Source organism: Macroventuria anomochaeta, assembly GCF_010093625.1.
Source record: "Macroventuria anomochaeta strain CBS 525.71 unplaced genomic scaffold BU25scaffold_14, whole genome shotgun sequence".
In the NCBI taxonomy this organism is placed as follows: domain Eukaryota; kingdom Fungi; phylum Ascomycota; class Dothideomycetes; order Pleosporales; family Didymellaceae; genus Macroventuria; species Macroventuria anomochaeta.
The window spans coordinates 684906-699390 of record NW_022985375.1 but is presented as its reverse complement, the minus strand read 5'-3'; the positions used below and the strand labels follow the sequence as shown (position 1 = coordinate 699390).

The following is a 14485-nucleotide window of genomic DNA, read 5'->3' as shown; positions in this document are numbered from 1 at the left end:
TGGGTATAGGGATGTCTGAGCTGCTTTGTAGCCCTATATCAATGGGTATTGGGTGTGGTGTGTCTCCAGGGAGGAGAGGTTTATAAGCAATGAACTCAGGAGGGGCTTAAGGCTACTGCCTTTGCAGTGTACATTGTTGGTCATGTTGCTTTCTTGTTGCTTTGCCCTTAGCTATAGTAGCATACCTTCTAGGTCCTCCTGAAGGCATGGTGATAGCTATAAAGTTTGTCTTGTATTTGAAAGTTGCCCTAAAAGTAACATTTTTTTGGGGTCACCAAAATTCCCAATTAGGTTCATAGGGGTCACCAAAATTCCCAATTGGGTATGCAATCATAGAAGACAGAACATTGATCTACAAACAAGAGAATAAGGTATAAAATAGATGCCATCTGTTCCAGAATGACTATAGGCATATAGCTAACCTTTGACTATTGCTTTCTTGCCCTTTTGCTAATCCAATACCTGATGTTGGTCAAAGGGTCACCAAAATTACATTTTAGGTTAGTGCATTTTCAAAGTTGACCTTACCAAATTGGGTTGTCAACCTCAGGTACCCCAACTTTAAACAGCAACAGTACAACAACCATAGCATACAGAGCTTAGCAGAGGGTACCATTGTGCTCAGGGAGCTCTGTTCTATCAGCTGGCCTCCAAAGATCAACTATTTTTTTCCTAACCCTGACCCCCATTTGCCCCTTCATAGCATTAAAGCTAATAGAGACCGCTCGACGTTGTCTTCCTCTTATTGTACTGCGACACACTGCTGAAAGCCTGGCGCGGTCGCCCGACTACTACATCCCTAAGCTGGATGTCCGCTTCAGCGCTGGGGACGCCTCCGCCAATGCCTACTATTATGCCGAAGCCGATGACCTTGAAGATTGTCCTGATCTGCGTCGCTACTGCCGTCGCGGGGTTGTTGCTGATCTTGCTGGCGGGTACCTACGGTAAGCATGCGAATGGGACGTCGTTTCCGCCTCTAGGATCGAAGGCTTACAGGTGTTCGTCGTTGCCGGCTGGGGTCTGTGTGGAGTCGCAGTGCTCTTCACCGAACATCTCCTCTGTTCAGCAGTTATCTCGATAGGCGTTGGGCGGGCAGCGCGCACATCTACTGCACTGTGTACTCGCTGTGGCGGCGCGCCATTTGCGGTTCGCACGACAGAGCCTTGCGCGAAATGGACGTGTTGTGGAAAGCGAAAACAGCATGCTACATGGGCCTGCTTCCCGGATCGACTCTCTTTGGGACCTGGGATTGAGACTAGAGCAGTGAGGCTTCCAATAATGATATCGGAGTGCTTCAAACATGTTTGGAGAACGTCTTGAGTACGCTGGGCTGACAATGAGATGATGGTACACTGGGCTACAAGGAGATAATGTTCGCATGGAGCTTTTTAGGGTTAATGTGGTGTGGTGGTGCTAGAATTTGGTACATACAAATTACATACGACCACAGCGTTAAAAATAGAGGACGTTGCAGACGGGCTTCAGCCGCAAGTGCGCCACCGCAAGGCGGGAGAGGCTCGAGAGCAGGGCTGCTTCAGCTTGTGTTACGATCGGGCTATGGTACGAGAATCTCCATGTACGATGTGATTGGCGGTTCTCAAGATCAGGTCATGACCCTACAGGGGGTAGCGTAACGTTGGCATGTGGGGTTACTAAGACACTTCACCGCCTCATGCGCCCGCGCAGCGCACCTGTACGTCTGCGCAACTGCAGAATTACCAACGGGCGTCGCGAGTAGAGCTGGCTTTGCCGTGGCGCACATGCGCTGTCGCGCAAGGAAGCCTCAGAAGCAGGGCTGCTTCTCACACCGTGGACGAGCTGTGGGACGATCTCACATCAGCTCACTTTAAATTTACGAGCTTGAGGGTCTGCCTGGCTTGGCTTGACGGGTCTGCTGAACCCACTCGTCGATGGACACACGGATTGCACTGCCACCAAGTGAATACATAAGAGTCTGGTGCTTCTGGAAGTAAAGATACTCACTCTTCACATACCAGCCTCTCAATCTTCAGCTCGACTCTGCCTCTTGCTGCTGCATCACCAACGAACGCAAAACTCACAGCAAGAAACTCGACTCGATACCTGACTCTTCACTCGACTTTCACGAACCGACAAGCTTGTCGCCTTTCACAATCAAAATGGTGAAGCTCACTTGCGCCCTCGCATACCTCTGCTGCCTTCTCCCACTCGCCCTGGGCTCCACCGTGCGACACACCAAAGTCCGCATCGAAAACAAGTCGTCCATGCACCTTTCTGCCGTCAAGGTGAACCACGCCTACGGCACCATTTTCGGGCAGCGCAACACAGAAGAGCACACGTGGACCAATGTTGCTCCAGGCGCAACCACCGAAGCCTCGATGGAAGTCGAATACCTGACTGGACACATGGGAGCGGACTGGTGGCAGGTCGGGTGGACCGTACTCGGCGAGCCGATGACCGACGGTGCGAGCATAGGAAAGATAAAGTTCCGGACGACCAAGCCAGCCAACGCTCAGGGCTTAGTCGACGAGTTCATGACCGGGCTGGGAGGCGTACTCCTTTTCCAAGTTAACAAGATGCTCAGCGACCCGATTGCCAAGGCGGGAATGCAGTGGGCGACAGTCCTCAAGATGGCGGCTGGCACAATCAAACCGACTGATATCTTTTTCCAATTCGCAAAGGCCGCTGCCGGGATAATCATGGCGAAACCGGAAGAGGCCGGGAACAAGAATCTGGTCGGATTCAAGCAGTGCACGCTTACCCGTGGCGACCGAGACGACATTGTCGACATCCGCATCTACGATAAGGAGGAGCTTCAGATTAGCCCTGCGGACTCGTCCAACTGCGACACTGTATGGAAGTTGGTCACCGTTCCCTGGAACCCCAACGGGCTCATGAAGCGTGAGGCTGTTGCGACACCATTCAAGGCGTAGTTTCAGTGCTGCTGGATACTCACTCGAATCGCGGTAGAGCGGGTCACGCGTGGAAGCGGCTCGGCTATGAGTAGCACAAGGTTCGATATGCAGTGGGGCTACTAGAGAAAAGTCCACCATGTACATGTACGATGACTGCGGTATTACGCTCTTGTTTCTCAGCTTAGACTCCTTTCAAATAATCTGAAATAGCTTTCTTCCTGCTGCCTTCGCTACACACCCTACATCATATCGTCGCCCCTTACCCTCTTCCCTCTCCCCAAATTAATATGCTCCCCACCCCCCTTCGCATTGCGCATCCCCACACTCTCCTCCGTCTCCTTCAACGTCGCATCCTCGCTTCCCTCAGGAAAGAACCGATAGCTCCTGAACTCCGTGTTCTCCCAATCGCCCTTCGCCTGGCTCCCATCCTCATGCAAGTCGCCCGTCACATAGTGCAGAAAATCTCCATGCAACAGAACCACAATCTCCTTCTCGTCGCGATCGCGCAGGAAGCGACGGAGTTCCAGCGCCCGGGCGCGCAGTGACTTGGCGTCGGGCGCGAAGGTGCCAGCATTGGAGTCGTAGTCAACGTACACGTCCATGCATCGTCGCCAGTCGACGCGGTCGCCGAACTCTTGCTTGAGCTGGGTGAGGGTGCTGGGTGTGTTGGCGGCCTTGTCGGTGGCTTCTTGGGCGAGCGGCAGCGCTAGGATCTTGTGTGTGCCGGATTGGAGGTAGGGTTCTGTGGTGATAAGGGCCGTTTGGATGGCGCGGCGGATGGGGCTGGCGCAGACGAGGTCGATGCGGTCGAAGTAGGGGAAGATGGTGGAGATGTGCTTGCATTGTTCCTAGCCTTGGGGTGTCAGGTCGGGATCGAGTATATCCTCATTGTGCGCGGAGTTGTGATAGCCTTCGGCGTGGCGGATGAAGTGGACGGCGCGGGGCGCCATGGTAGTTATGTCGAGTGCTCGGAGGGCGGAGTATGAAGTGCCAAGTTGATAGCTGATACGTCTTGAGTTAGACTGCCAGGTGAGTTCAATGAAGGGCTTAATGCAAGATCCTACGGTTCGGCGGAAGCTGCACGACCAGAAAGGATATTAATGGACTAGTTCTTATCGGTTTGGTTGTTATCATTGTCGCAATCATAGTGTTAATTATGATTTGCCTGCTGATACCAAAACGTCGTGCAATAAAGGGGAGGATCATGGAGCATAGAGCTAGCAAGGAAGTTGCGCAATCTGGTGCCGAAGGGTCAACCCATACATAGAATACCATATATGATGAAAATTCCAGCCAAAGCCAATTCTGCCAGAAGGAGCACCAGAGAGTAGTGCTCTTCATCAGCCAACTCTGTCCGAGTTCCATCGAGTCCATCATCAAAGGCGGATGCCAAACTAGAGCCCCGAGATGGCGGCGTGTGCTGCAGTTTGGCATGATGGGATGTTTGCATTATTTGCTGTAGTCGACGGCTGCTTGCCAGTACCTGCAACACTCTTCGATCGCCTTCTTCTGCTTCTGCACTGGCATCAGACTGTAATAGCAGGCTCTTGACGGGGCAGAGATTAACAGAGCCGTCTTCTCTCTTAGTGATGTTGAAGTACATAGCGGAGTGTTGGTGCATTCTAGTAAGAGTAAGCCTTCTATTCGAATTAAGGATCTCTATAAGTTTACCTTTCGTGACTTGGATTGTAACGCGAAGGTCCTCTAGCTGTTGTCATCCTGGAGTGAGGATTAATCGATACGAGAGGGGAAGAGGGAATGATTCTAAGAGAGTGGGAGCAGGCGGCAATATATGCAGTTACTGGCGTCTCCCCCTAGGCATAGATTTTGATTTCTGATTCCAAATCAAATCAAATCTGATTTGATTTGATTGATTTGACTCATATTCATGACCTTTTGATTTGACTCTAAATCAATTGAATCAGCCAGCTTAACCTCGGCTATACCCAATCCTCAAGAACTCAGTCTCTCAGCTGTATACACACCCTTGTCTAACCTACTAATCCATGTCAGCTGGAGCTCCGGTATGGAGCCGGGAAGCTTCTGGTCTGTACAGCTGATTGTTGTTTGCCTCATTGTCCTATCCTATCTTTGTTCTATCTAATCTTTGTCTATCTGTTTGCTCTTAGCCAGCAAGCCTCATATAGGCTGCCGCTTACTATAGATAGACCAATTGACATGATTCATCCCAAGCTATTCTGCTTGACAACCCACTTTCCACTATGGCCAATTGTCCTAGAAGAAGCCACCTGACCCAGACATTTGTTGTCCCTGATGAAGATGATATATATGATGATGCGTCAATTGCACCGCTGGACGAGACAAGGACTGCAGAGGACACTGACAATACCAGCCTGATTGATATCAACGAGACAATTGCCACCTTCCTCACCAATGCTGACAGCCAGTCCCAATCAACTGCACCTTTGACGCCTTTGCCAGTTACTCCTGCAACAGAGACTGGGGCACAGTTTCTCAAGAGGAAGAGAGGCAGCAGTACACCTCACAGGGGCCTTGGGCAGAAGGACAAGTCAGTTTGGAAGCACGCAAGAGCACGGCTACCCTATGAGGCAGAGAGGGATGATCATGGCCATCAAATCTTCTACTGTGCAGAGGACAATTGTAACTGGAAGGGCCCATCAAGCAATGCGGCTCGTCACCTTCGAAAACATGCCATCTTTGTGGGCAGATTCTCAACTACACCCTCAACAATTGCACAAGCCAACAGTCTACAACAAGGCCTTCAAAATATGGCTATGAAGCATGCTGAATCCAGTCACAATCAAACCGTCACAGTCCTCCGCAATGCTGCTTAAAAGCAGTTGTTCCGCAATGCCCTTGCCTGCTTTGTGACAGCGTGCAGTATATCACACAAACCAGTGGTCTCTAACGAATTCAAAGCATTGATTATGGCTGTCAACCCTGAGGCTGAGCATGTGTTGCTTTGCTCTAGTAGCTCATTGTCCTTACGCATTGTCCAGAACTTCCGTGCTCAACAAGAGGAGGTTATTTGGTACCTCTGCAATGATACAATCAGCTGCTTCCACATCAGCACTGACACATGGAAGACAATGCATGGGCACAAGCACTTCCAGGCAGTAAATGTCCAGTTTGTTGACCAAAACGGAGAGCTAGTTCAACTCCTTCTTGACCTTGTTGACATTGACAACGAAGAGTCTAAAACTGGGGCATACTTGGCTACACTTCTTATACAGACTATCAAGGAGTACAACCTTACTACACGTTTAGGCTGGATAACATCTGACAATGTAGGAGTGAATGACATGCTTGTTTGTGCAATTGAGGCCTTTATGCGTGCTGAAGGCATTAACTACTGGACTGAGAAGACACGAAGACTACGTTGCATTGGCCATATTATCAACCTCGCCACCCAGGCCTTTATGTTTGCAACCAACAAAGAAGCAGCTGAACTGGCATATGAAACAGCAAGGTTGTCACAACTAGAGTCTGACAGGGACGGGACAGAGAGTTACAGTGAGAGTAACTACAACATTGGGGACACAGCCCTTGTACGACACCCTGCACTCACAAAACTCCGCAGTTTTGCAGTTATTCTGCGAGATGACAAGTTTAATCAAGCCTTTAAGAGACTGGCAAAAGGGTTTCCAGAGTGCCCAGCAACTATCCCCAAGATCCCAGGCGAGACACGGTGGAATTGTTGGCTTCTTATGATTGAAGAGGCCTTCAGAAGAAGGCCTATCCTCAGCGCATTGTATGCAAGGTATCCTGATGCTCTGGAGTTAGTTGTGCTTACAGACAACGACTGGACACTCTTAAAACATGTCCACAATTTCCTTCTTCCTTTTAAGGAGGTAACTCTTAAGGCAGAGGGACATCAGGCAACCCTTGACTGTTTCCAACCATCCATGGAATTCCTGATTAACCACTTCGAAGACTAACAGAGGCACCATTCCAAGCACAAGACCCTGCTTGCCCCACTAAACATGGCCTGGTTTCTCTTTAGCAAGTACTACACGCTTATTGATGAGAGTGGTGCCTACATTACAGCTGCCCTCCTGCACCCAGAGCGTCGTTACAAATGGCTACAGAACCAATGGAATACAACAGAGAAGAAGAAGTGGTTGAAATTAGGTCTGCAACAGGCAGAGGCCTTGTGGCATATATACCGTGATTGGCTAAAGCCTACCCTGTCCAGCAGCCCAAGGGATCAAGATACCTCTGCAGCTGAGTTGTCAGCCTTTCAGTGGTGGCAACAACAATCAGCTGTTGTTGCAGACAGTGAGGACAACTTCAAAGCCTTCATCTTTGCTCCTCCAAGTTGACTGCCGAGACAAATGACAGTTATTAAGTGGTGGGCCCAGCCAGCACAACGACAAACCTTCCCTGCCCTGTCACAACTTGCCATTGATGTGCTCTCTGCCTTTGCAATGAGTGCTGAGTCGGAGCAAACATTCAGTAAGGCAAGAAGGACAACGTCGTGGGACAGATCTCAGTTGAGTGCCAACACAATTAGATGCTTGGAGTTGTTGAAGGACTGGTCACACCGTGGTGTTGCTTATAGACTGCCAAATGACTACATTGACAGTAATCATGGGAGCGACAGTGAGGCTCCAAGGACCCTATTTGCAGTATAACTATACAAAAATACCAACAACACCTGACTCTGATTTGACTCTGATTTGTGCTGACTTGGCCTGATTTGACTCTGATTCCGGGTGTTTGATTTGAATAATTCAGGAATCAAAACCTATGCCCCTAGGGCTATGCTGAATGTGGTTCAGCACGAAACTTGACGTTCTGTTCTAATCTAAGAAAGGCACAGGGATGCTTCTTAGACCTGCCCTGGACTAGAGCGGTTGCGGAATACTGCTATTAGTAAATGTTCGCTGTTTGATATAACAGGCATTACGTTGTGGTACAAAAGACTTCAAGCTGGATCTTAGGGTGTTTCTGCTACAGTAGGCTCCTCGAAAGTAGGCCTAAATGCTTCATTTAGTCCTGATGTGTCCGCTTCAAGGCGCCTAGTAGAACGCATGAATTTTTAATTAGAATTGGGGCTTGCACAGAGCGGTTTGGGTGTGCCCTGGCCGCTACTTTCATCCTCATCGCCTTGGTCAGCTGCACCTTTTCGCTTTTTCGTAACACCAGCTGGCCCGAATAGCGGCACGCCATGCACCAAAATAGCATGATCCCAGAACGCATCCTTCGAGAGTACACTTTCCTTGCACCTAGGATGTGGACATATGATACCTAATGTGCTGATCTTGTCAAGGTAAGACTTCATATGCCAATGTAACTTATTCACGTCATTAAATTGAGTCCATCGCTCTCTAGTGTTGAGGTTGCTGTCCCTAAGGCAAAACACGCAGATAGCGGCAATAACTACTACACTACTAATTCTAAGGAGGCTGCAGTAGTCGTTGAGATGTGGAAAGTGCTCTAATAGGATGTGCTAGTGCTATGTATGTTGAGACAAACACTATGTGTCATGCTCATAGCAGTAATAGTGCCTTGTAGGAATTGTCCCTCTATTTAGAACGCCGTGGACTTCGGAGATGTGGCAAGCGAGCTGAAAGGGCTTGGTGAAGGAGCCAGTGCAAGAGGACCAGAGGCAGTAATTTGTCTCCATCTTCTTGAGGTGAATGTCAATATGCGTAGCGTACGCCTCGCAAGACCTGTCTTGGAATCGATATTTGCAATCGCTCCATGCACATCTGCCAAGACTCTCGAAATGCTGTTTCATGCGGGCTTTCTCCTCATTAATTTGCTTTCGACGTGTGCATGCCAGCAAGTGGTCATTCATACGTGCTAGGCGACGCCTGCGATTGTTGAGTAAGGCTACCTAAACTTGTAGAGTAAACTTACACTTCTAGAGCCTTCCCACATATGCCGCAGCTATGATCTTGTCAAAGTTCTACTCCACAGTACATGTAATGTCTTCTGTTTGGGCTAGCCATGTACAAAAATTGCTCAACGATATTGGCTAAAGGCAGCGCATTTTCTGGGTGCAATCGGCCTGCTGGATATAACAGCTCAATGATCCTGCGACGACAAGGTTGGTACTTGAGCAAGGCCTTCAGGTATCGAGAAGGTTGCCGAATCTGGCCAGTTTGACCAGGCGAAGCCGTTGATGCGTCCAATGAGTCCAGCTCTGGTGTGCTTGAGGAGTAATCATCCTGGCCTTGGAAGAAATCCTTGCGAGCCTTTTAGTACGCAATCTTTCGAGACTGTCTTCTGGCGTAGTTCTGCTGAGCAGGTGTCATCTTAGCAGTTGTCAGAACAGAAGGTTGTACTTGGCTAGATCCTTTGTCGTCGTGTTTATCGTCACTTGATAAGGCGTTATCGGAACTAGAAGTGTTTGGGTCACTTTCCAAGTCGTCTCTAGCGTCGTCATCGCAAGGGACAGTCCGGTGACGCAAGTGGGATGCCGCCCCCACAAGCTGAGCCCCAGGCAGCTGAGGCGCAGCTAGGTCTCGGGTCTCCATCATGGAGATGGACTCTTCAATGAGCTCGAATCTTTGTAGTTTGCCTCTAATAATCGCCTGCGTGTCAAGATCCTGAATTCCCGTCTTGTAATACTCGATCGTTTTGTTGGTCTTGTGCCCCATGCCTCTCCTTCGCTTTTCAGACCCCACTGCCCCTATATTTGTCAGCATAATGCAAGCAGATCAACTCTACAACTCTTACTATCAAGCTGCCGGGCGAAAGAGCGCCGGAAACAATAACTAGTGAGTGTGTCTCCGTAGCTGGCACGCTGTCCTAGGCCTCGCAACGCGGTATATGAGCAGTTGTACGTAAGAATGCGATTTTCTGAGACTTCTCCGCATGAACTGATGGCTCGCATGATTGGGATAGACTTCACGCTGTCCTTAACGCGGTACGTGACTATGTTCGATCCTAGTGCGGGTTGTCTTCGTTCAAGGTCACTGAATGATTCAATGCCATCCAACGCCCTGTCCGCAAGGGCAAGGCTAAGAAAGGCCGACACGACACACAGTGACCTGTCTTCTGGAACTTCGTACATCTGAAATCCAGGACTATATGCGTTAGACTTCCCTTATGCTGGAGTTTGACAAGAATACGTACGCATTTTTCTTGTTACTTCAATGACCTTTCCAATTCCGCAACCTGATGACAAGTTGGTATTGTTGTGTCCCTGACGTGCAGCGTTTTAGTGTGAAATCCCCGTATAAGAGACCTTTGTTGCTCCCAAGCCATGCATCAGACTTAATCACTTCTCTAGGACGAGTGCCTAGGTAAGTATATATAGTGATGAGGAAGGCTAGCTGTAAGAACCATCTTGGATGTAAGAACTAGTACTCGTCACAGGCCCACATAAAGTAGACGATATCTCTTAAGACATCTACTATAGCAATAGGCTTTGCATATCTAGCAGTAGTCACCTTCTTAGTCGAAATGAGCCGCTTAATTGTCTTCTGCAGCTAAGCCTTATCTGCAGCGCTATACCTGCTGTTTGTGAAAAGTCTGATTGCTTTTTTGAGCGCTGCAAGACAATTCCGCAGTGTAGTATTAGTAAGAACCTCTTCAAGGATGCTAGTGCGTGAATCCGCAAACTATTCAAGGAATGTGTCTATTTTGTACACAGTAGGAATGCATGCAAACAGCTCGTCCTCGATAGGCTCTTGAAGTACTTCGTTAGAAAATCTATCGGTTATTAGCGCGACGTGTCTAGCTTGCACATTTCAGGAGTCGTACTGCTTCCACAGGCGGATAGTGTACCGAAAGTCTTGCACTCTCCCAGGCGGCAATTCAGCCTCAAGCTGAGCTGTAGTGATCCGTGGGGGAGCTGCTTCATTCCGTGCTCGCTCGCGCAGAGCTTCAAGATCAAGTCGTCTTCGTTTTGGAGGCATTGTATGTACTAGAGGTAGTAGAATGAAGGAGGAAACAATAGTAGCAGCAGGGGGGTAATAGAATAAAATAAGACCATCGCCACTTACGCGCTGAACAAACACGATTCATGTGCAGTACTAAGGCTAAGATTCAGAATACTGTTTTGGGTGGCTGTGGGTAGAGGTCTACAAAATAGCCGAGCGTGGCTTACTGTGTCTGTGCGCGTGCCGCCCGTGTTTGCGTGCCGCCCAATCACCATAAGCTACACCTATACCTCAACATATCGCAATACAACAACCATGCCTGGAATAAATGATGCAATCAGGCAGATTAATAATTTGAATCCTGGCAACAAACTTTGCTACCAGAAAATTGCTACCAATCATGGTGTTGATTGCACAACTCTATTGTAATGGGCTAGGCCCATTGTTAGCGCCTCGGCAACAGCACAGGCCTTGGTACCTCCGAAGTGGACGTACAACCTCCGGAGTGGGCCTGCCACCCCCAAAGCGGGAGTATTAGAATTCTGCAAGTCCCGCTCTGGGACTTGCCCCTTATCAAATCCATCAAGTTCTACATTGCATATTGCCCTCAGCAGCTCGCCCCTTACATCTATCACAGCATCACCGAGGTGTTCAGATGGATCAGAAGACCAAGAACCTCAACCAGCTCAAGGTCAACCCACAACAAGAGGAGGAGCTTGTACAGTACATTATAAGCCTTACTGAGCATCACTTTCCACCTACAAGAGAGATGATCAAGAATTTTGTACGTGGAATAGCCAAAGTTGATGTCTCTGAGACATGGGTCACTCACTTCCTCCACCATCACAAAGATGTACTCACCAATCGATGGACCTCCCCTATGGCTGCCAATTGCCACGCTGCCAATTCCTACGATAAGTACAAGGAGTACTTCAACGTTATAACACGCAAAATCACTGAGTATGGGATTGAGCCTGAGCACACATACAATATGGATGAGAAGGGCTTTGCAGCTGGAGTTGTTGGCAGGTCAAAACGAGTGTTCAGCAAGGCTTCATATATGCGTAAGCACGCTCGGCAGTCACTCCACAATGGCAATTGTGAGTGGATAACCCTGTTGGCATGTGTTTGCGCAGATGGTACAGCATTACCGTCAGGCCTCATATATGCGGCTGACTCTAAGAACATACAATCAACGTGGGTGAGCGATATGGATAAGGAGAAGCACTCAGTATTCATTACAGTCTCTCCCTCTGGCTGGTCAAACAACGACATAGGGTTAGCCTGGCTTGAACAGGTGTTCAACCACTACACTAAGTGCAAAGCTCATGGAAAGCGACGCCTATTAATACTAGATGGTCATGGCTCCCATATAACAATGGATTTCATCAAGCTCTGCGACAAATATTGAATCCTGCTAGCTATCTACCCTCCACACAGTACCCACACGCTTCAGCCGCTTGATGTAGTATGCTTCAGCCCGTTGGCATCAAACTACAGCAAAGCGCTCACCAAACACCTTCACCAAAGCCAAGGCTTACTCCCTTTCAAGAAGGGTGACTTCTTCAAGCTTTTCTGGCAGGCCTGGGTCAACACCTTCACCGAGAAGCTGATACTCAGCTCCTTCAAAGCAACTGGTCTAGTACCGCTCAACCCCAACATTATACTCGATTGATTCCCCAGACCTGAAGCTGAAAGAGCTGTTATACCGTCAGCTAATAGCGGAGAAGAATGGCGAAGTACTGACAAGATTTGGCGGCATTCAGTGAAGGACCCAAGTACAGATGAGGCAAAGAAGTTGAGGCAAATCCTTCACCATCTCTCTGTTGAGAACGAGCTTCTAAAAATAGAGAGAGAGGGCCTGCAGCTCGCTCTCAATGGTGTAAAGAGCAGGCCTAAGAAGGGCAAACCTTTGCCACTTATTCAACGCAAGGAGACTTGCGCTAAGACTCAGTGGTACTCTCATTGGTCAGTGAATGAGGCACAACACCTTCAGCGTATATTTGAGCAAGAAGAGAAGGATGAAGAGGCCCGGAAGGCTAACAGAAGGGCAGTACATGAGTCAAACAAGCTGCTTAAACAAAGGCTTAATGCTGAGAAGAAAGTTGTGCAAGAAAAGAGGAGAGAGGAGTGCGCGCAGCTGAAGGCTATAAAGGATAAAGAAGCTGCTGAACACAAGGCTCAAAAAGAGGGTAATAAGCAACCTCACAACACCAAGAAAGCTATACAAAAGCCTCAAAAAGGCAAGCGCAAGGCCTCACACCAACAAGGAGCAAGAAAAAAGCAGAATCGTGGTGCTGGGGCTGCTATAGGTAGTGTAGCTGAGCCTGTGGCTCCTCCGGCTCCTCCACCCAAACAGTCCGCCAGTGGCCGCAACATCAATTGGCCGAGTAGATATATATGAGACAGTTTGATCGCAAGCATCACTATAGTACTCCACCAAGGAATCTCTTGATAATAGCTATTGTGGGTAGCTGTAGAGCCTCATTTTTAGTTGAGCTATGAGGTGGTTGGGGCGGGCGGCACGCGAACACGGGCGGCACGCGCACAGACACAGTACCGTGTCTGTGCGCGCAATGCGCGGATTTGCGCAATGCGCCAAGACGCTTTATGCACCCATACTTCACAACACCATAACTCAATGCCACAATGACGCTAGAGGAAGCCATTAAAGAGATAGATGCTATGATGCCATGCAAAAACATCCCTTGGACGCAATTATCCATAAAGCATGGTGTTGTGCGCTCTACGTTGACGCGCAAGTACCGAGGAGAAACGCGATCGCGTGAAGAGCAGGCAATTGCACAACAAAAGCTCACTCCACAACAAGAGGACGAGCTTGTCAAGTATATAGAGGAGCTTACAGCCCGACGTCTACCTCCTACAAGGGAAATGATAGCAAATTTTGCGTCATCAATAGCCACAGAGCCAGTCAGCGAGAGCTGGGTTACCCGCTTCATCAACAACCACTCAATCCATCTCATCTCTCAATACTCAACGGGTATGGACAGCAATCGCCACAACGCCAATTTGTATACCAAGTACAAGCTCTATTTTGACCTGTTGCAGTCCAAAATTGCCCAATACAACGTTGACGCTGAGCACACATACAATATGGATGAGAAGGGCTTCATGATTGGAGTCACCATAAGGACCAAACACGTCTTCAGTAGACGTATGTGGGAGAAGAAGGAGGTTACAGCAACTACTCAAGATGGTAATCGTGCCTGGGTGACGCTTATAGCGTGTGTGTGTGGGGATGGATCGGCACTGCCACCAGGCCTCCTATACGAGTCTACCAACAACACTATACAGTCAAGCTGGGTGGAGGAAATCAAGCCAGGGGTACACTCTGTTTTTGTTTCCTCGTCACCTTCAGGCTGGACGAACAACAAGGTAGCTCTTGCTTGGCTCAAACAGGTGTTTGATCGCTATACCAAGAAGAAAGCACGAAGAAAGTACCGCCTATTGATACTAGATGGCCATGGATCTCACGTTACGATGGATTTCATCAACTACTGCGATCAGAACAGGATACTCTTGGCTATACTTCCTCCTCATTCAACCCACACGCTCCAGCCACTCGATGTGGTGATGTTCAAGCCTCTCTCAACAGCGTACTCAAAGGAGCTCACAACACACCTTCACCATGGCCAGGGACTGTTGGTTATCAAGAAGGGCGACTTCTTCCACCTGTTCTGGAAGGCGTGGACGAGTACGTTCACTCAGGGGTTGATACACAGGTCCTTTGAGGCTACAGGTATAGCACCCCTC

At 48.9% G+C, this 14485-nt stretch overlaps 7 protein-coding genes across 7 annotated transcripts; 4 read left to right on the top strand and 3 right to left on the bottom strand.

The window, feature by feature from the left end:
- Positions 1 to 711: 711 nt before the first annotated feature.
- On the bottom strand, positions 712 to 1053 carry BU25DRAFT_458147 (uncharacterized protein; the record flags this gene model as incomplete). Its single annotated transcript, XM_033710180.1, has 2 exons — positions 712 to 928; positions 995 to 1053. 2 exons carry the CDS (start codon positions 1051 to 1053, stop codon positions 712 to 714), a joined length of 276 nt encoding a protein of 91 aa, XP_033562498.1.
- A 1085-nt stretch (positions 1054 to 2138) lies between these two features.
- Positions 2139 to 2912, top strand: BU25DRAFT_421280 (uncharacterized protein; the record flags this gene model as incomplete). The annotated part of the gene is made up of 1 exon (XM_033708076.1): positions 2139 to 2912. The coding sequence occupies one exon, from the start codon at positions 2139 to 2141 to the stop codon at positions 2910 to 2912; it is 774 nt and encodes a 257-aa protein (XP_033562497.1).
- Positions 2913 to 3086: 174 nt separating this feature from the next.
- BU25DRAFT_458145 (uncharacterized protein) lies at positions 3087 to 4497 on the bottom strand (the record flags this gene model as incomplete). The annotated part of the gene is made up of 3 exons (XM_033710179.1): positions 3087 to 3095; positions 3158 to 3742; positions 4378 to 4497. The coding sequence occupies 3 exons, from the start codon at positions 4495 to 4497 to the stop codon at positions 3087 to 3089; spliced, it is 714 nt and encodes a 237-aa protein (XP_033562496.1).
- A 619-nt stretch (positions 4498 to 5116) lies between these two features.
- BU25DRAFT_458144 (uncharacterized protein) lies at positions 5117 to 5710 on the top strand (the record flags this gene model as incomplete). Its single annotated transcript, XM_033710178.1, has 1 exon — positions 5117 to 5710. One exon carries the CDS (start codon positions 5117 to 5119, stop codon positions 5708 to 5710), a length of 594 nt encoding a protein of 197 aa, XP_033562495.1.
- Positions 5711 to 6859: 1149 nt separating this feature from the next.
- On the top strand, positions 6860 to 7198 carry BU25DRAFT_421277 (uncharacterized protein; the record flags this gene model as incomplete). The annotated part of the gene is made up of 1 exon (XM_033708075.1): positions 6860 to 7198. One exon carries the CDS (start codon positions 6860 to 6862, stop codon positions 7196 to 7198), a length of 339 nt encoding a protein of 112 aa, XP_033562494.1.
- A 1262-nt stretch (positions 7199 to 8460) lies between these two features.
- Positions 8461 to 8688, top strand: BU25DRAFT_339932 (uncharacterized protein; the record flags this gene model as incomplete). The annotated part of the gene is made up of 1 exon (XM_033702791.1): positions 8461 to 8688. A coding segment is annotated over one exon (228 nt), but the record flags the coding sequence as incomplete, so codon positions are not given.
- Positions 8689 to 9082: 394 nt separating this feature from the next.
- Positions 9083 to 9900, bottom strand: BU25DRAFT_421276 (uncharacterized protein; the record flags this gene model as incomplete). Its single annotated transcript, XM_033708074.1, has 2 exons — positions 9083 to 9516; positions 9564 to 9900. The coding sequence occupies 2 exons, from the start codon at positions 9898 to 9900 to the stop codon at positions 9083 to 9085; spliced, it is 771 nt and encodes a 256-aa protein (XP_033562492.1).
- Between the last annotated feature and the right edge of the window lie 4585 nt (positions 9901 to 14485).